Below are 21,173 nucleotides of genomic sequence, written 5' to 3'. Positions count from 1 at the left end.
GAAGGAAGGAGAGTCACAAAATGTGAAATAAACCATGAGAATAACAGTACTCCTTTAAGAGGATGAAACAGTAGCCAATTAAAACACAGGAAACCTTCAGTTTTCCCCTAGCAGATCTTAGGGCACTGAGTACAGCATTATGCAACAAAGTTATTTACCTGAGAATATTTGGTACGTATAGTCTTTTGAAATCCATTATAAATGTAAATTGCTCCAGAGTTTTGGTTTTCCAGTGGTGCACCTATTACAACATCATTAAAGCCATCCAAATCAATGTCTGCAAGTGCTGCAATTGCTGATCCAAATCGTGCATTTTCTGACCCCTGTGGACCTTTCAAGAGTTCTTGTTGATCCAAGATTCTCTTTAAAAATTGAAAAATAAGAAAAAACAAAAACACAGCTATCACTGCATCAGATTATTCATAAGAGCAGTATCTATGTGCATTGTTTTTGGTTTCTGTCTTCCAGTACATTCCCCTCGGACAGCTCAACATTGAATTCCTTCCCCATTGTATTGCCCATTCAGTTTGCATTATGTCTCAAAGTCTTGGCAAGAATTACACAGCAAAATCAAAGCATGCTATGCAAAGTACTAAAAGCAAATATAACCATATGTATGAAGCTTAAATGCCCTCACTGTCCTCATCTGACTGTTCTGAAAGTTTCACAATACATTGAAAAGTGCAGTTTCCAGTTTTGGATTACCAGTTTTTATGCAGAGGGAATGGAAATTATGTAACTGGACATAATTCTTTGAAACAGAAATGGAATTTCCTTACTAAACTAATGCAAAAAACATGTGTCCAAATGGTAAACTCCTGACCTCTCCAATGCCAATGAAGAAAGAAAGACTGGAAATCTTCATAGTTAAATAATCCCATTTACACTAGATAAATGCAATTCTGGCAAAAAGCTTTCCCACCTTTAACCTCAGTTATCATGCTGTGCTTAAAATTTTAGAAATAACAGTCAAGTTATTTATTAAAAATGACTAGAAAAGTATTACTTGTGCAACAGGGACAACTTGCACAAATCCAGCCAGATTATTAAAAAAAAAAAATCTTTCATTATTTTTGGTATTTAAAATTTAAATAATTTTAAACCTAATATTTGACAACAACTATAAGTTGTAATATGGTCTTCCAATTTATTTGGTTTTCAAAAGTAAAGAAAAAAAAATCCTTTCATTTTTCTTTTCTTTCATATTTCATGTCTGATGCCACAGGCACAAAGACCAGTGTCAGCTGCCAACTTTCAGCTCCTTCATCTACCTTGAAATTGCTTTAGGGTAGTTCCCTGTTGCTTCAGGATGGTCTGACTGAGGTCCTGATGAGGAGGGTGATCCTTTCTTTCTATTTATTTGATTGCAATTTACCTAGTAAAGAAACCATTTTCCGTTTTCTCAGATGGATGGTAGATATTAATTTACTTTGAAGACACCCAGTGAATGAAAGACTGTTCAAAACTGCCAGAGGGCTCCGTATGGTTAATACAGATATTCTGGAAACACCTACTACAGGTCTGAATAAAAAGCGCCATCAGTCAAGCATCAGACAAATAACACAGCTTTACTGAATAGAGGGGACAAGAGTTACAGTAACCATCCAGTGTCAGAGTCTACAAAACAATGCAGAAAACTGGTAGAAGAGCATTTCTTCGAACTGCTTTGGGAATACTGTCAGGCATTGAATACATTCACCAAGAACAAATGGCAAATTAATTAGCAAAAGCCTTGAGCTAAGTTTTTCAGAGATATGGCCAACCCATGCTATATTACCGTGAAGCACATTCCCTGGTACCAGGACCAGGGAGACACCAAGAACACCGGGCCCCTGACCACTAGGAGTGCTTAGCTGCTGTCTTGCTCATTTGCTCCATTTTGGTCTGTTCCAGCTGGCTAATTCCCAGATTTCATGCACAAACAATTCTGGGGAAAGTTTGAAGCTGCTACTGAAAAGCAGAACACGTGAGGCAGCACTAGAAAGGCCTCCACACACAGCCCTCTAACCAGGTAGGCTTGGCACCATTCATCCCTGCTCTTATGCCACATCCCAGGAAATGCACATGCTCTGTTTCTTGTTAAAAAAAAGTCACTTGAAATATTTCCAACACTTTGAAAATGTTCACTCAATAGTGACTTAGAAGATCTGGAGAGGCCGAAGGCCTTTTGGCCTGCATGTGGCCAGTCTGATTTGACAGAAACTAGCCTTAAGAAATGCTGGCTTGAGCCATTTTTACCTTTGTGATGGAAAACATGTATACTCTCCCTTCTTCTTTCTTCAGGTCATTCATAAACATTGGTGCACCCACAAGAAGCACATCTGTCACAGAATCCCTGTTGACATCCACTGAACACACCACACTGCCAAAGTAGGAGCCAATCTGAAATCAGTAGTAAATGGGTTGTCACTGCATATGGTTTTTGTGAATCATGTTTTAGCACCTGATTCAGAAAACTTAAGATTCCAGTACTACTAAATGTTGCTGAATACAATTACTTTGTAGCATACTTCAGTGTTGGAAGAATCATATCCTTACCATGTTTCACGGTTTCTGTCCCGTAGCTGCTGCCATGGCTTTACCAGTCAGCAATACAAATGCGAACGGAAAGTAAGATATGGCAAGTACATTTTTTTAGAACTGCACATGAAACTACCCAACCTCTGATCTACTCTCAGATTTGTCTTACACATGATACCAAAACCACCTAAAATCACTCCTCTTTTCCAAATAAGAAGAAGAGATTGAGCTCCCAGATCTGTCTTCTGATGTCATCTACTTCACAACTTCTTAGGCAGAGCAGAGTTCACTGAGTCTCTCCCAGTTTGAATTGTTGACAGAAGGATACATTAGTTAGGTTTGTATATTATATTTCACCACTAATTGGATAACTTCCTAAAATACTGTTTAAGAGTTACAGCCAACCTCATTGAAATAGTCCAGTGACCGAGAAAAGTTCAAGTGGATTCTAAATGCTTGGAGAGAATGAGGAATTTTCAAAACTAATTGCAATTTACTGCTGGATCAATAAAAACAGATTCCTGAAAGTCTGTATTCATGACCAAAATATACTTGCCTGCTCGCCTCTCTGTGACTGCACAATTGCAATATTACCATCACTGTCAACATCAAAAACCACCACTCTGCCAGTGTAGTTGGATCTTGGCGCACCAGCAACAAAATAGACAGAGCTCATAGTTGAGAGAACAGCAACAGAATAACCTGGGGATAGAAGCCAATATTTAACATGTGTGGGAGACCATTAATTACAATTCATCAGTTGGTTATCCATAAAGGCATGGAGGATGAGTCAATCTGGTATGTTAATCACAGAGAATGATGGTTCCAGATGGGAAGTTATGCTGTCACGTAAGCATAAAATTTGCAATATTCTCCTGGAGAGGACAATGACACACGCATCAAGTTGAAGCAGGTTTACAGAATCACATGGACAATAGTTTATCCTATTCAGTAAAATATAGACCACAAAAATGTCATGCTTGTGAAGGAGATAGGAAAAAAAAATGCAAAGAAAAAAAAGTGGAAAGAAGAAATAAAGAGAAATATGAGATTTACATTTGGACCAGTCTTCAAACTAGGGAGGAGGAACACCTAGCTTCTGCAAAGTTTGCAGCACATTTTCCCACAGCTCACCAAACCACAGACCAGTGGTTTGTCTGAATAGAACAGGCTACATTAACAGCTTGTCAGCTGGAGGGTTGATTGAACTTCTTTGAACATTTTAATCCTCATTACCATTATTCTAGCATTTATTTGCTTTCAGGAAATGTTGTTTAATACCTGCAAAAATGTAAGCATATTTTAGCAGTATAAATCTAGCATTAGTACATACTTTACATTTCGGTGGTTTAGTTCCAGCAAAATTATTTTAAGTGAAGAAAACAAGGTCATCCTTTATAAAGTCTATAGTTAAAGACAATTACAAAATGCCAGTGATGGGACAGAATATACAGATCTTTAGCAACCTGCAGGACAATACAAGGAGCACAGTCTAAAAGGATTATGCCTTGATCTTTATATTATACCAGTCTAATTCAGAGTTTTGTTCAGACACAGTTTTTCTAGGGTGAGGACAACTTTTGTGACTGGAAGTTCAATGAGCAACAAAGCAAGATTTTATTTTGCAAATTAAGTCCACACCTTCCTAATTAATACAGAATACAGTCATTTGATGTGAGGGGGTGCAGCGCAGAACAGGGGCCAATCAAGCAAATTGTGATGTTCTAGCAGGTCTTTAACTTATGTTCCCCCAGGCTGGTGAGAGAGAGCTGGTATGGAGAGCTCCTACTGGAAGACAGAAAGTGGAGGGGAAATGAACGGACAGAAAAGGGACATTGTTTTCTCCAGAAAGATTTAAGTAAATGCACTAAAACTGCCTTGTAGAGAAAGGAAATTACCTTTTAAAAATTATTAAGAAAATGAAGTAACAGAAAGTCTGAAGAGGTCATACATGCAAAAGAGCTATGGCTCATTAGGTTTGGTTTAATTTATTCATTTTGTTGGATGCAAGTAATGCTGAGCCATAGGGGAAAAAAGAGTATATTGGTTGTAAAGACAGCATATTATTAAATAACATCAAGAATAAGAAATTCATAGGTGCTTAATGTAGTAGCATTATTCAGGGATGAAACAGCAGAGCAGGCATGTTGAAAGTTTACAGAAAACATTTAAATGAGCTGAGAATACAGACTGACTGGCTTTATTGGGTCAAAAAACGTCAAAAATACATAAGGAGATTATAAGTAAAATCTCTATTAAATGGTAGCAATATTCAAAAACTACAAACTGAAGTGGCAAAGGCTAAGAAAACAGCAAGCACATATGAAACAATGGAAAGCCAATCAGCTTCTCATCCACATCAAACTGGGGAAGAACACACAAATATTGTAACAGAAGAAACACATAATGATCAGTGTGATTCACTAAGCAGCCTTTTCAAATCCCATGATTTATTATGTCTCTGTGACTGTGATGGTTTTGGCTGGAATACAGTTAATTTTCTTCACAGCAGCTGGTATGGAGCTGTGATTTGGATTTATGCTGGAAACACTGTTGATAACACAAGGATGCTTTAGTTACTGCTGAGCAGTGCTCACACAGTGTCAAGGCCTTTTCTGCTCCTCTCCCTACCCCGCCAGCAAGGAGGCTGGAGGGGCACAAGGAGTTGGGAGGGGACACAGCCAGGACAGCTGCCCACAAATGCCTACATGGGTATCCCATTCCATATGGTGGCATGCTCAGCATATAAAGCCAGGGGAAGAAGGAGGAAGGAGGGATGTTTAGAGTGATGGCATTTGTCTTCCCAAGTCACAGCTGTGTGTGTTGGAGCCTTGCTGTCCTGGGGATGGCTGAACACCTGCCTGCCCATGGAAACTGGTGAATCAATCTCTTGTTTTGCTTTGCTTGCATGCAAAGACTTTTACTTTCCCTGTCTGTATCTCAGCCCATGAGTTCATCTGCTCTTCTGACTCTCCCCCACTCTCACTCCCCTCAAGAGGAGTGACTGAGTGTCTGCTTAGTTGCCAGCTGGGATTGAACCACAGCAGTGACAAAGACTGATTTTTTTTTAGCTTACCACTTTGATATTAGTAGAATTTAAAAACACAATAAAGTTTTTATCAATGAACTGTTGACCAGTAAAAAGCAATCTTTTTTGACCGAAAATTCTTTTCATTTCTCAAATATTTTCTTAACACAAATCTGGCTAGAGGAGAATTTTCCACCTTCTTTAATATCTTAATCAAGGTTTCATACATTTCCAGATTTGCATTTCAGCCCCTTACCTAGGTATGAGCTATGATTTCTGTCCTGAAGAATCTTCTCAAACACATGGCTCGGAAAGGTGGTGACTCTGTCTGAAGACTCCTGAACTACAGTTCCACTCCAGTCATAGGCCCCAACAGCACCCAGCAGCAGAACGTCCTTTAAAAAATAAAAGTCAACATTTTAGAACTACCTGATTTAGAAAAAGTATGAGCAAAGCTGAAGCTACCATGCATAATTTCCTACATCACTGTGTTTAAGCCTGTGATGAAGACTAAAGACTGCAGGCAGCTGACTGGAGCTGTTCAGTTACCACTTATATGTAAGACTTTACTGCCCTATTAAGAGGGATTATCACCCGTCTACTGGAAGAGGATAAGTGACTGCTTTAGTTCCCATGGCACTGCAACTCATGATAAAATGGGTTTATTTAAACACTGTGATAATTTCCTAAGTCTGTCCACCATGGGGTTGGGCTTGCTAAGTCCATGCTTTTATGCACCCATGATCCTCAGAAGACTGAGGATCACACAGACCCAGCTGTATGAAAAAGCTAAAGCCCCTGTTTTGGACAACAAAAGTGCCAATGACAGCACACAAAAGCTGGTGCAAATAGATACAGTTTAATTCTTTACAGAAGGAGATGTTCTTTAGAGATCTAAAATCCAAATTAGCGTGGCTTATTATACAGAATACTTCATACGGAAATACTTAATCTTGTACACAGAAAGCAAACATAGTTTATTTTATTCAAGTTATTAAAATTCTTCACTAAACTGAGATACTGTTATAGAAAACTGCAATAAAATTGAATGTGTAATTTTCCTGAATAAACACCCATATGTTTCTCATTTTTTTGCCATTTCTTAGCATCAAGTGCTTCATAATTTAAAACTTTAATTTGTGCAAATACAGAGGACTTTCAAAAAATTATTTCATTCATCTTTAAGGGCTATGAGAAGGAAACAACCTTCTTGTATTTTCAGTTGAAAGCTTATTGAACCACACTTGGATTTTACAAAGATAATCTTAAAATTGATTAGCATTAAAATATAACTGATATTTTGGTTCTAAGTTTTAAGTGAAATATGCTTTAAACAAATATTATTAACTTTATAATTTATAGAGAAATTAAATAATAATTTTCAGACTTTTATTTATATTTTGGTGACTGCCTAAGAGCTTTACAATATAGTTAGTCACAAACATAGAGGAATTAATTTTTTCCTGCTACATGAACTCAGAAATCACTGAAATAATTATATGAATACATCTCAAGATCGTTACATGCAACAAACTATTATGCAACTTTACTTATTAATATGTATTCAAGTTAAAAAAATTAAAAGGATTATTTGACATTCTCCCTGCTTGTAAAAAGTTCTTAAAATTGGACATTGTGCTTTTATTTGTCTTTTCCTGCACTCAAGTCTACATACTTACTTCTATTTGTATCATTAAATAATTAAACTCACATACCTTTTTTTGTGAATAATATGCACTGAAGCCCACCTGTGACATTTCCATTTGGAAAGTATCACCTTGATCTGTACCTGGTAAAACAGATATGCATATATGGTTATCTCTATGTAGTCACACAAAATCCTGTCTTGCTGCCTCTGAGTTTAGCTGTATAGGGGGGTTGTATATATCCACCAATTTGGCTAAAGTACTTACAAGCAATGGAAATCAGAGCTGATAAACTGTAGAAAATTTGGAGGATTTAATGGCAAATTGATAAGATGAAACCATGAGCCATGCTATAAGTCTCTTCCAAAAAAAAGAGCAGAAGATAATGATGAAGATGGTTTGAATCAGTTTGCACAGCCTTGTCACTGTGGCTGATCTCTTTTTGTGTTTTCTGGGAAGCATTAATATCCTGAAATTAACAGCTTTAGTAACTGTATATTCACAACTTTCAAATAGAACAGGAATTTTAATTTTCCTATACAACTTCTAAAAACTGTTGTAATTCTCCTGAAAAATACTGTGATATCCATTTCCTAAGCTGGATAGGAATTCAGTGGGAGTACTCAGGAAAAAGACCTGTTCCCTTGCTTTGAGTAGCAGCATGGGCCTAGTAAAGAATAAGTGAAAGTGAAAGAGAAGATTTCATCCTGAGTGCAGGAAAGTGGCAGCCATAAGCTCCTTAGAGAGTGTTGAGGGCAGGTTACACATCTCTGAAGCAAGGTCTGAATTTAACTTAAAATTTAAAAGCTGGCTTTAGGGAGACAAAGCATTTCTGTGTCACCTCTGCAACACCTTCCTCTGAACAATACACAGGAGTAGGGGTGGTGCAAGGGAGGGGGCCTGGTTGGCACCACACAAATTGCATTTTCAGTTCTGTAATCAGTTACCTAGTCTTCTGGTTTGCTTTGGTGTTTTTTTTGGTGATTTTTTTGTTTTTTTTAAATTTAATATGGTTTAGGATTCACATAGGTGAAGCTCACGAGCATGAAGATGCCTTTATTCTGCTGGTGATAATAGCTCCAAGTATATTTAGTTGCATATGGAAAAGCTCCCATGCCTGAAGCCCAAGATATGATAGAAATTTACATCAACTGGGGAATGTTTTCCTCAAACTGAAAAAGTTAACTTGAAGCTCAGGCTAATTAGGGGTGGAGTAGCTGGGGGAACACCTTGGGAAAACAAGAGCTCTCCTGGTGAGCAGGGAGCAGCCTGCAGCTCCAGCTGCCACTTATTTTCACAATACTGCACTAGGCTGAAGCAAAATAAAATTCTAAGCTTGTCAGCTGGGAGAAACTGATCTAATTTTTCAGGGTAAAATTGAGTATTTTACCTTCTATACTAAAAATGCGCTCTCCAAGCGTTCCTGCTTCTTCCAGTAGCGCAGCCTCAGATGACACATTGAAGAAATACTTTTCTGTTGGATGACTAGCAATTCCCTTGATTTCTTTAATTAAGTTTTTAGTATCAAGTTCATTCCTTATTAAGTATCCCAAAACCTTGTTTAAAGAAACAAACAAACAGCAAAATAAGAAAAGTGAAAGAGATCATGGTGCTACTCCATTTCCTTCCATACTATTTTAGCAAATATTCTATGTATTAAAAAAAAAATTACCTTTATTTGTATTACTGAATTGCTTATTAGGTTCATTCCTACGCAAGGGACCATTCATACAGGAAAAATACATAAGGTATGGCAAAGGGGAAAACCACTGAAGCTGCTCAGGCAATTCTAGTGTTGCTTTTTCAGCCAGTGAAAAGACCAGTATTTCCACCAGTTCATAGGATTAATTTGATTTAGTTTCAGTCTCACCAGTGTAACAATGTATGCATTATATACCACTTATGTATAGAGCATGCACTTTCATACATACACAGCAAAACAATCTTTTGAAAATGCAGTAATGTATAATTTCAGTATTACTTACAGCAATGCCAAATCTGGTTATATTGTCTTCATTGCATTTACCTATCACTGTTTTCAAGTTGGATCCATCATGTGATTCACCATCTGTCACAACAACCATTACTTTTGTGGCTGTCGGGCGTCCTCCCGATTCAGGTGAGAAGGCATACTGTCTGTTATAAAACATTGGTTTATCACACCTCAATCCATAATGGATGGAATCCAGCACATACACTGTAATGAATACCTTCATCACTGAATTAGAACAAGGTGCTTCTGTAGTGCATAAGTAATGTAACCAAAGAAGCAGAAAAAAAAGACTGGAAGGATTGGATGGTGTTTCTGATAAAAATGTAAATTTCAGGAAAAACAGTATATTTTTTGTACTAATATTTCTAAATGAAAAGGGGGTTTTATCAGAACTCTTAGTTTTATGACACCAGGAGCTGGCAAGCTCAGACAAAAGTGGAAGAGAATTAATAAAAAACTTCTCTTCTTCTACTGCGTATATGGACTCCATTGAAGGCTGTCTGTTCCTAAACCAAATTCTCAAATTCATTTGATTAAACATGTATTTTGGTCTAGAGTTCTTCAAAAAACTTTAAAACAACACCTTCCTGTTGAGAAAAAGACATGGTATATGTGTTCAGTCATGAAACCCTTTAACTTGTTTTTCACATTTACGGTGCTGCAGTGACAAACAGACAACAGACAAGAGGTTTTACTTTCTCTGCTATCAACCAAAGCCTGATCTGCAAACACAAATGTTACTGCACCCACTGAATCTCTGGATAAACTTTACTTCTTTCAATGGTTTTGTATGTTTCCTAAAACCTTGTCCACTCTGATGCACAGTCATGTTTAGAGATCTGTGACAGAGCAAGCGATTCTGTTGGGTACCAGAATTACTTCAGAGTGGAGCTCAACCCAGTGGTTAACAACATGCTTTTCAGCAATTCTAGTTTATATATTCCTGTACCAATCTGCATAGGACACTGCAAATGCACCTGATGGATTCTGCCTAGTGCTGGGAATCCACTCCATAGGTCCTGGGCACACGGTCTTCCAAAGGGAATGAAATTCACGATGTTCTCATTGCCACGTACAGTAAGTCAAACAGGTGCACCGTAAATCATCAATGCATCTTACCTTGCATTGTCAATGGCTTTGAAAGTATTAGTGAGATCTCCTCCCTTCTGAGACGTTTTCTCCATTGCTTTAACAACCTCATCCTTTGTTTGATATGTATTCAAGTTGAAGACTACACGGGGATCATTAGCATACTGAATTAAACCCACCTATGCAAAAAATTACATTAGATTACGATGCTTTACAATTAATTACATAGAATCATGATGCTTACTTATGTGTCAGGTTGGTGTAAAAGGTCCTCAGATGCATGGTTTTCTTTCAACACATGTAAAACCAGTTAATAATAACACATTTGAAAAGCAAAGAAAGCTAAAATGCTGTTGCACTTCATATCATTTGTTACGGACTACAATACGTTACTGCAAACAATCTGAAACAGCACACATTAAATGTTTGCTTGGTTACTTCTGGAGGAGCTGATGGATAGCAATAATACAAGGAGCTCTGGGTAAAATAAGAAAATAGCAATAGTTCTACAAGCTCAGAGCACCTTAGATCTCTTCTAAGGAAGTCCTAGAGGTTAGTTACTTTACAGCACTGCAAACCCTACTTATTTTTAATATAGGTGAAGCTAAAGCTGTATGATAAGATGTAAATTTAAAAAGAAAGAGAAAAAGAGAAGATGCTGAAGGTGAGGTTCAGAAAGAGCTGAGCAGGAAGCCTAGCTTTTAAGCACCTCACTTCCAAAGTAGCCCAAGGAAGAAGGCAGCCTTTGGGAGAGAGATTTCCAGTGCCCCAGTCTTTGTTCTCAGAACTGTTTAGGGAAAATGGACAACTGTAAAGACAGAAGATGTTTAAAACAAAAAAAAGGCAATAAAATTCTCCTTACCATCATCAAATCAAAAGGAAAAAACCTCAAAGATCAGTGAGTAAACCAGCAGGAAAAGCTCCTGTTTTAAAGATGCAGCAGTTGGAAAGTGAGAGCTGTTATGAAAAGCCCATTAAAAATCTGTTCTACTTTTATCATATCCCCAAAGGCTGTATTTTCAACTACTTTTACACCTAATGCATGAAAGAGATCTGTTTCCCCTAGATACAACCTAGACTTCTATTTCAGTTAACTTGTATTTTGGATCAAATTACTAATCCCTTTCAAAATAGGATAACCATAAGATAAAATCCCCAGCACTGAATAGGATAACTGTGTAATCTGTGGCTTTGAGGGAGGTACTGTAGTTACACAAAATCACACTTGGTTGCCTTTAAAATGGGTTATTTTAGGTTTTGTTCTGTTTGGGGTTTTTTTGGTCTTTCTTGAATATGTCTTTGACTTACCTGAGTCTTGTTAGCGCCTATGTCTAAGCCTTGTACAAATTTTTTCAAAAATGCTCGCACTGCATCCCAGGGATAAATGCTGTTTGACTCATCACAAACCACCACAACATCTATAACAGAGGAACACTCTAAAACAAAAATAAGAAGTGGACATTAAATGCACTTGCAGCCTCAGTATACTCTTCCGCTAAATCCAGAGGTGCATATTTAGGTCTCACACAGGCAACACTTCGGATCAGAAGGCTTTGCCAGAATGAGGACTCAATAGGAGCATATGTGGGTTTTGAGCCTGCACTGGTGCAATGCCCCTGAATACAGAGGACTGAGACCATATTCACATCAGCATTGGATCGCAATTTGTCAGCCTTTACATATCAATCACAGGGCTTTGCTTTTGACACATACACTTTTTTAAGAAATCAAAATTAACAGTCCCCAACACAATATATGTTGCTATTGTTTGATATGTTTGTTTGTTTGTTTTTTTTTTTTTTTAATTTAACCTCTTTTGCACATGTTACCTTACTTTGAACAGCAGGAGAAAAGCTTCTTAGGATCTCGAAACTTGGACTGATTTCAGAACAAACTCCTGTTGCATAGTATTGTCTTCCACACTGCTGTGCCCACAAGGGACCACAAGTCTTAAAAAATAACAACAAAAAGAAACTATAAAAATAACCAATACTTGTCTCACCATTATCTATATACAAAACCACCACAAGCAGGACTACAGGGATATAGGATCAGCGAAGCTCTCTTGGGTTACCAGGCCAAATCCCTTCAGTGAGTGCAGCCCCTCTCACAGACTCTCACGGGGAGGATTTGCCGCCGGTGCGGATCCCGGTGCTATCCCAGTGCCCATCCCGCGGGCCGGGCGCTCCGTGTGCGCGGTGCGGGCGCGCACCCCGCGCTGCAGCGCCGCTCGTGGCCGGCAGGTGGCGGCAGCGCCCCGGGCAGGCGGTGCGGGGGACGCGCGGCGGCGCCGAGCGCGGGGTCCGTGGCCGGAGCGCGGGGACCCCTCGGACCCCTCCGGAAGCCTCGTCCCAGCGGGAATTCACCCCGCGCTTACAGGTTAAACTGCCTCATCTCCCTCCTCACGGCGAGCACGGTCCCATTCTCACCAACGGGAGACGTCTGCCCCTGGCCGCGCACCGCCCCCCCGCCCCCCCACCGTCTACATGTTCATTGACTTTGGGGGAAAACAACCCTGCTTCGGTACTGAAAACAATCTCTCTAAAAACAAACAAAAAAAAAGTATTTTCATCTGGATCGACCAGCTGTTATTTAAGTCGTTATGCATCTTTATATGTCCTTTTATCAACCACATATTTAGACAGCATTTTGTCGTGAGAATATAGGGGGAGTTGTGTGTGTGTGTGGGAAGGTTGAGGTGGAGAATCGGTGGGTGTATTTCCTTCTTAAAAGAAAATATTAGAAACTCAAGGAAATAAATATAACCTCTACATAACCTCTTTCCAACTGTTCTGTGAGAAATTATAGCTTCCTTATATATACACTCTGGTTGCATCACCTCTATTTAGGAAAAGAGGGACTACTACATTTTTCTCAAGGACACCGAGGGGCAAAAAAAGGTAATTAAATTCAAAAGTAAATAGAAAATGAGCTAAATCACTCACTGGTTTACCAGTGAGACACAACATCAAACTATCCTAAGATATTTGACCAGATGGCGGATTTTCTAGATGAGAAAGGAAGTATATCCACATTATCTGATCTTGAGATGAGTGCTTTTTTAGCTGCTACATGGGGCATGGTTAGTTCTTAATGGAAAAGACAGCTTTTCAGAGAGGTGAAAGGTGCAAAATAAATCATCTGTAATGGTAACTATGAAGCTGGAGGAGAGTTACTGGCCTTTAAAGTTAATTTAAAGTTCCTTTTAGATCAGTCTTATTTGGCCATTTTCTTTTTTTTTTTTTTTCTGAATTGGTGGGAGTTCAAAATTGTGATGTTAATCTTGGAGCAAAAAGCAAAGATTTTCTAATAATCTTTGTTGATCTTCAGAAAGAAAAAGGGAAAAACTCTAATGTTTAAGTCAGAAATTCAAGACGCATCATTAATGAAGGGGAGATCACATATCAAAAACTGATAAACTTGAAAGGCAGAATATTATAAAGGGGTGTAGGCTTGCCCTTCAGGACTAACATTAAGAAATGTGGATGTAAACTGGAAGGTCACTGAATGGAAGGGAGAGAAGCAGAAGGATCGGGCCCCGGATGACTGCAGGGTGACAGCAAGCACGCAGCCAGCAAGCAAAGCAAATATGGCTTAAAGATGTGTGACGAGAAGCTGTTGAGTTGGGGAAATACCAAATACACTGTATAGTGCCTGGGAAAGACTCACATGGAATACAGCACAGATCTGGTCACTGATATTTGAAAGAGGTGTATTTCAAAAAGCACGTTTCAGCCAAAAACTCCGTACTTGTTTAGCAAGGCAAAGGAGAAACTACTTCTTTCAACTAAAGGCACAGCACTGCCCAAAAAATGAACTGATAAAAATTTAGTCAGGAAATCCAGAAAAATCTTGTTAACCATCAGTGAAGTTCTTCAGCACCTCTCCAACAGGACTAAGCATGCCTTAGAAAAATGTAATGAGCGTGTGGGAATAGACTGCCCTGTAGTTAGAATACCTGTGGGAACCAATCCCATGGCATCAAGCAGCTGAACCAGCAGGGCTTGGAAGCTGCAGCACAGACACGCCAGCCTAGGTTGCATTCCAAGCCAAGCAGCCCAGGGACTGAGCATGCAGCACAGACTAGGACAGGCAGGTGGAGTTGACAGGGGCCACAGGAGGAAGGAAAACAGTGAGCTGGGAGGGGGAAACCCTGAAATAACCCAAAGAACCCATCATAAAGGCCAGCTGCCACAGGCAGAGTCTCAGAGCAAAGTCCTGGCTGGCAGCAGCTTGCAATTGTGAGCGGGCAGTCCACGCATGTGGTCCAATACCTGCCACAACTAAGTCATGGGGCTTTTGGTATTTGTTGAGGCTGAGTCACAGATAAGCACCTGTCTCCAGTACTCCATTCTCCTCATGTTAAAAAGAAGCCCTGTTGACAAAGACGTGGCTGTTTATGTCTTAGAATTCAACCTTTTTTTTTTTTTTAATTCATGCAATTTAAGGAGAGTCAATCAATAACATATGGAGCAGGAAATTCTTTTTAACTGAGAGAAGTTCAAATATTATTAGAAAATATAAATTTTCCTGCATGAGATATTTTAAAACACTGCAGTTACTCACACTGATTAAAAGTGGGTATGCATAGGACATTACCTGTAATTGAAAGTATTATTTAAGAGACAGAGTAAGATTTTTTTAATCAGTGCCTTTTCAAGCCACAAGTCAAGAAAAGCCCTGTTGCTGCATTTTGAAGTTATGAATAACTTTACTAATTCCAAGAGAGCTGCTGAAGAAGTTGGAATTAGGCATACTTCTAAGTACTTCAGTAAACTGAGCTATGTATTAATGAATACAATAAATATTTGAATGCTTTTGTGATTACTAGGAAGATGGAACAAAAATTACAAAGCTTAAGGACACCCTAGAGGTCCTCTCTCTGTAATTTATTGTTTCACTTATTTACTGCACATGGCTACATCAAAGTGGAATACACCTACACAGCAACAGTTTTCATGCATATGACTAGGATCATAAAAAAGCATATGAAACAGGCATTCACTTCCTTTTGAGTAAGATTCTGTTTTGCAGGCTCCAAGGACAGTGGTTTGTGGAATATACACAGAGAAAATGCATCCTCCTCCAGCTTGCTAACCAAATAAAACACATCACAAGTCCATGGGACTAGAAATCCTAATATCTCAGGAGAATAGGTGCCTGTGCTAGTGCAAATGATGGAGGTGAGATTATATAAAGTCTTTTGAAAGCACAATCAGAACTATACAAGACTGCCTTAAAGAATTTAATGGTGGATATATTCTCGTGTATATTGTCTGACTTAAATTACTGAGTCATTAATTAGGATAGGATGCTTAGGTAAATGATGAAGGAGAGCCTTCACAATATTCCTGCATTAATGATACATTTCACAATTGCTTTTGGCCCCTAGGTAATTGCAGTGGGATGCAATATTTTAAAATATGGAAAAGATATACTAATACACGCTGCATAATAAGATACATTTAGCTTGGACTTATGAAAAAATGTGGAGAATTCTAGTTTCTACAGTCTCCTCAGGAGTGTCTGTCTGTACTGAATATGATCTTGATACATACCAAAAATCCTCCCGTTTTTGAGTTCTGTATCAGAGTCAAGCCAAGGTTCATGTTCTCTTTAATTTCAGTCACATTTGGAATACTTATTAAAGCTGAAATAAAATTAGATTAAGTAATGACAGATAAATAAATAAGATGTAGAAGCAATTTACTAAGTTAGAATTCTTTTCAAAAACTTGACTTTTCAGAATCTAAGGCACCTTTTCCGAATCGCTGCGTACAATTCTGAGACAAAAGAAACAAAAGCCAATCTTTGGGAAAAAAATTGCTAACCATTAACTGTAGACATGAATTAAGTATGGCCATTTAGAGTATCTGCTCTCAAGACACCTGAAGGCAAAAGAGAGGAAAAAAGGATCTACCTATGGCATATTTTTGGCTGGCTGAGTAGCTGCAGCTGAGTAGCTACTGTTACATTCCTCAGGACACCAGACTCCTCTGATCCAGTATCAGGCTTTAGACAGAAAACTGGAAGGGGCAGTGGAGGGCAGATATGTTCTGCACCACAAATAAACATAAAGGAGGCAACTCAGGAGACTCTGCTGCCCTGTATTTTCACTGTATCCAGACTTGAACTCCATTTTATACTTAGTTGGCAAACACAGATGCCCACCCCTACTTGGTTTAGGGAAAGTAGAGACACTTGCCCTGCCAGCCACCCACCCCTGGATGCCAGCATGGAGCCCTTCAATGACACAGAGCCCTGCATCTGCCAGCCACTGGCTTTGGGACCCACACTGTTCCTGCCCCATGGCTGCAGGGTAAAGACCCCAGTTGCTCCAGTGGGTGACACTGAGACCCCAGTGCCTCCAGCAGCTGGCACCACCTGGCCTGACTCTGGTGCCAGGCACCAATTTTTGCTCAGAGAGACACAGGTTTCATCAGCAGCTGGCACTGAGGCCTTGCAGCACACACCCCCCACAGACTCTGAGATTATGAAGACAGCTAGTTAGAAAAAGTTTTAATAAAATAGACTGGCCTCATACATACACAAGGAAAAACTGAACAATTGCAGCAAGACATTGCCAGTTAGAACATACCTTGTAAATTCAGTTTTTTACATGTGTTTTTGGACACACCAACAGGACATGCATATATATCTCCAGTTCTGTTAGCAGGATAGCCACTCCAGGGTGATCCAACCAACAACCTAGAGGAAAAGGAATGTCATTAGATCCTTAATGATACTGGAAAAGTTCAGCAGCAGCATCGCATGGCTCACTATGGATAACAGGTAAAAGAGGCTTTCCAGAGATATAGCACCCAAGGCATTCAGGTGTAGGAGTCTTCTCCAGAACTGTTCAGAAGCTTTATTTGCATGTCAATACCTTACACTGGATTCACCAGGGGCAGCTTTGGTGGAGAAGAAGAATGGGAGAGCTTTTGGGGTTCAGCTGCCTCAAACACGTACTGTTTTTAATGTGACATTATGTTGCAGGTCAGATGAAACACAGTGAAGATACTAATATATACAGGTACACAAAAACTTAGAAATATATGTGTTGAGGATCAAGAGACATATTATTTATTGTTCTGTCTGTTAATGGTTAACTGATTCCTTTTAGGTTATTCTTTTAACTGATAAGAAACATTTTCTACAGGATCTGCTCAGCAGCAGTCAAACACTTAGGTCTGAGCTTGAACACTACCACACCTTGATAACACTGAGTCAGAAAGAAAGTACTGCTGGTGGTAACAATCTGCTACATAAAGTCTCTAATCTTGAACACAAAAGTTAATACTTGTGATCATTTTGCCGGCAATACAAAGTGATTAATATTCTCTGACTCATTTCTTCAGAACAATCCATGGTAGCAATTAATGCATTCTGGGGACAGTAAGAGGACAAGTAATGGGGGCCCAATATAGAATATTGAGTTCCATTAGAAACCATTGTTTTTAGTGTGTCAATAGGTTGTTTGAAGCAAAATTTTTATTCTCTAAAATTTTATAGGTAGCTAACACAAATATACCTTACACTACTAAAAAAATGGTGAAATTATTATATTTCAAAGCAATTGCTATATATAGTATTAACTTCCTATGGATCATCTGATTTTCCTGCTGCAATGTTCTTACTACTTTGAATAAAATGGTTGTGACAAAAAAAAGTTTTAGATGCACAAGAAAGAGTTTTAGACCTTTCTAGTTTGCTCAGAAAAAATACTGCTATCTGCATATTCATTTTTTAGTTTATTTCACCTCAATTAAACACAAGTAACATTATTTTACCAATTCAGCTGGAGGTTTGGTTTCAGATTATCTTTCTTGTGTGTCTGGATATTTTAAGAATGCCTAACTCCTTCTCAATTAACTTGTTGGAAAACACTGATTATGCAGGCAGCAGGAACAGGACTTTGTGTACTTCCAGCATCTCTAAATATGCAGCTTAGGTTCATATAAACACCTCTTTCTATCATAACTGTACATTACAGAAGCCATGAGGAGGCCTCTGATTTTCTTATTTTATGCGTGTTTCTTTTAGGCACAGTGGAAACCAGAACTGCTGCAGCTCAGTACCAAATAAACAGAGCTCATAAGCAACTACTGCACTGGTCATGTGCCAACAGATAACATAATCTGCAAATACTTGCAGTGACACAGAGGGCTGGAGCTGGTCAATAGAGGAAGAAGGAGGAAGAACAGGAAGAAGACGTGGTGTTTCACTCTGCCACCTTGCTAGGTACTACCAATTTTGGTACGGCTTTAAAATGCTAACTGGGCTCATGGGAGAGAAGGGATAAGAGTTTTCGTGGAAACAGGAAACAGTTTTAAAATGGATGGCAACACTGCATGTGCAATATCTGAAACTGGAACAGCTTTGCAGCATTAACTGTCAAGCTGAACATTGCACTGTGTACATTTATAAACACTTGTATGTTTTTTCTAAGTTTCCCAGAAGGCAAACATTTCAGAGTCCTTGCAGGATGACAGCTACCGTTCAGGGAATGACCTTGTATCTTGGAAATAACCCCTGCAACCACTCCCATTTGGCCATGAAATCTGTGAATCTCTGTGTTGTGCTGGCACTGCTGTGTGGCCACAAGTTTTCCTGAGAGCCCAGTGCACACAGTTTCACTCACAAGCAGAGTGAGAACCAGAGGAGAAACAGAAGCATAGTCCAGCACTAGCTTACCCAAATCCAAGCCATCTCAAAGTTTCACCCCTGCTAATGGCATAAACTAGAGACAAATATCACCCCCAGCCTTTGCTAAAAGCTGCTCTCTCCCTTTCAGCACGCATAGTTTTGCTCATTCCATGGACATTATTTGGCTCCCATTTTCCCTGCCTTCAACATTAACTGCAAGCCAAACATCTGCTTATACCAAGGAACCATCACTTCTTAAACTTGATACTCACAAGATAATTTTACTTTTGCTACCCCTGAAACTAACCTTGAAGCTGTTGCATGGTACAAAGAGGAAAATGTAAGACAAAACAAGATTAACTTTTATTGTTTTACATACAATTTTAAATCTATGCCAAGTGTGCACAAAGCTACTTTATTTTGTCTTTCATTTATCTTGCACCTCTCATAGTTTACTGGGAGTTATTTTATTAACTTATTTTTCTATATCCCCTGTAGATTTGCAGAGTCTGTGAATCTCAATGTCATACCTATGATGAAGGCCAAAAAATGCCATCCATACACAGAAATTAGCACTTAGAACTGACTATTACTGACTGTGATTTTCAGAAATGAACATAGCTATTAAACCCATTCCATTATTTGATTTAACTAACCTGTCATCAATACATGCCTGAGAAAAAATTATTAACTGGCATAAGCCAAGCTTAGCCCTCTACTTTTAATTGCCAACCTTAAAGGCTCTAGGAAACAACATAATTTCTATTTCTCTTGTATTCTTTGCCTTACTTATGTTTAATACTAACCTTAATCTACATTAAAAATCAGGAAGTCCTACTTGCCTTCCAAAGTTAACATAAACCATTACAGTAGGGAGTTACACAATGCTGCTTTGAGAAAATGCATGTGTATCTCTCTGAAACATCAGAAGTGAAGACATCAAGGGAGTATCTGGCTAGCATCCTGCTAACTACAAATTTTTTTTTACTGTGATTAGACAGGATGCATGAGGCAAAGTGAAACAGAATATATCAGGAAAGAATGCAAGAAAGTAGTACTAAAATACTTGAGAATGCTTGTTTCCAAATAAACTGTATCATGTATAATGTATTAATTAGGGGTCATTTTCAGCCATGAGTTAAATATTTATTTTTACAAAATTTCCTTATGTGTCCTTGCAGACTGTCTTTACACAATACGATAGTGACTATAATGTAATATTGCTACTGATTTTATTATTCATCTCCCTAATCATTCTCCAACACTGTACACGAAGCAATGGCACTAGGAAGTCAAATGAAGTTCAGCAGAAATGCCTTACCACACAAGCTGAGGAGTGGCAGATCAAAGTGCAACAGGAATTATTTCTGGGAAATTACACCATGACAAAGCTAGTAACCAGCAAACTGCGATGTAGCAGAAAGCAAAATCAGAATTCATAGTGAAGGGCTGAATTCCCAGCTGTTGTTAGAGCATGTTTTATATTTTCTGGTTTCTTTTTTTTTTTTTTCTCTTTGCATGTATTTGCTCTTCATTGTGTTATGTTTTGTTTTGTTTTCTAAACATGAAGATGGCTAATAGGAAAATAAAAGTAGAAAGGAACTCTTAGATCATCTGGCCTTTTTTCCTACAGGAAATTACAGGAAGTGATGAGTAGATATGAAGACCAGAAAACTCTTCACTCTCATAGATGCCTCTCTGCGCACACTAAAACACTTCTCACTATCTAAAATTTTGATCCTTTTAACAAGAATCAAAAGTTCAGAAACTACAGTGAGCTGTGGCAAGAGAGTTTGAGTGACAAACTCAGAAGTCCTACAAAAAAGCAGCAAGAGCTTCTCCAAGCAGGAAAAGGGCAAACTGTGGTGCATGCAGTCAGGGAAAACAAAAGCTGGGTAAAGAACTCCGTATTAGCAGTGGTGCTGGCACTGAAACAACAGAGCTGTAACAATGGCAGCTTCTGTTAGGGAAAAAAATAAAAAAAATTGCCCTCCTCAAAAGAAATGGCCATCCTCATTAAAATCAGAAAGCTTTGAAAATGTACTTATTTCAATAGAAATTCATACAGAAACGTGTCTTTTTGGAAAAACATCTTATTGGTCTGAAGGGGCAGAACAGACCCTCAGGAGAAAGGCCACTGTATTTGGTGACCACTGAGCAGTGGGCAATGATTTTTTTAAACTATTTTTTGTAGTGCAATAACTATGTGATATATCAGTAAGTGCACTGTATATTAAGGTGTCATTATCGA

The 21,173-nt window shown here is 38.7% G+C and overlaps 1 protein-coding gene across 2 annotated transcripts in view; it reads right to left on the bottom strand.

Moving 5' to 3' along the window:
- ITGA2 (integrin subunit alpha 2) overlaps positions 1–21,173 on the bottom strand; it is a 68,748-nt gene that overhangs the window by 24,993 nt on the left and 22,582 nt on the right. For both annotated transcript variants that reach the window (XM_069001133.1, XM_069001132.1), the window contains 12 exons: positions 16,875–16,984; positions 15,835–15,926; positions 12,111–12,225; positions 11,585–11,712; positions 10,307–10,455; positions 9,180–9,330; positions 8,585–8,750; positions 7,264–7,337; positions 5,805–5,943; positions 3,077–3,222; positions 2,239–2,382; positions 159–362 (listed from right to left, as the gene is read on the bottom strand). In XM_069001133.1, coding sequence (XP_068857234.1) covers positions 159–362; positions 2,239–2,382; positions 3,077–3,222; positions 5,805–5,943; positions 7,264–7,337; positions 8,585–8,750; positions 9,180–9,330; positions 10,307–10,455; positions 11,585–11,712; positions 12,111–12,225; positions 15,835–15,926; positions 16,875–16,984 — 1,618 coding nt within the window. The remainder of the gene's footprint in view (positions 1–158; positions 363–2,238; positions 2,383–3,076; positions 3,223–5,804; positions 5,944–7,263; positions 7,338–8,584; positions 8,751–9,179; positions 9,331–10,306; positions 10,456–11,584; positions 11,713–12,110; positions 12,226–15,834; positions 15,927–16,874; positions 16,985–21,173) is intronic.

Source organism: Aphelocoma coerulescens (genome assembly GCF_041296385.1).
Source record: "Aphelocoma coerulescens isolate FSJ_1873_10779 chromosome Z unlocalized genomic scaffold, UR_Acoe_1.0 ChrZ, whole genome shotgun sequence".
NCBI classification, from domain to species: Eukaryota; Metazoa; Chordata; class Aves; order Passeriformes; family Corvidae; genus Aphelocoma; species Aphelocoma coerulescens.
This window is presented reverse-complemented; position numbering and strand designations above follow the sequence as displayed.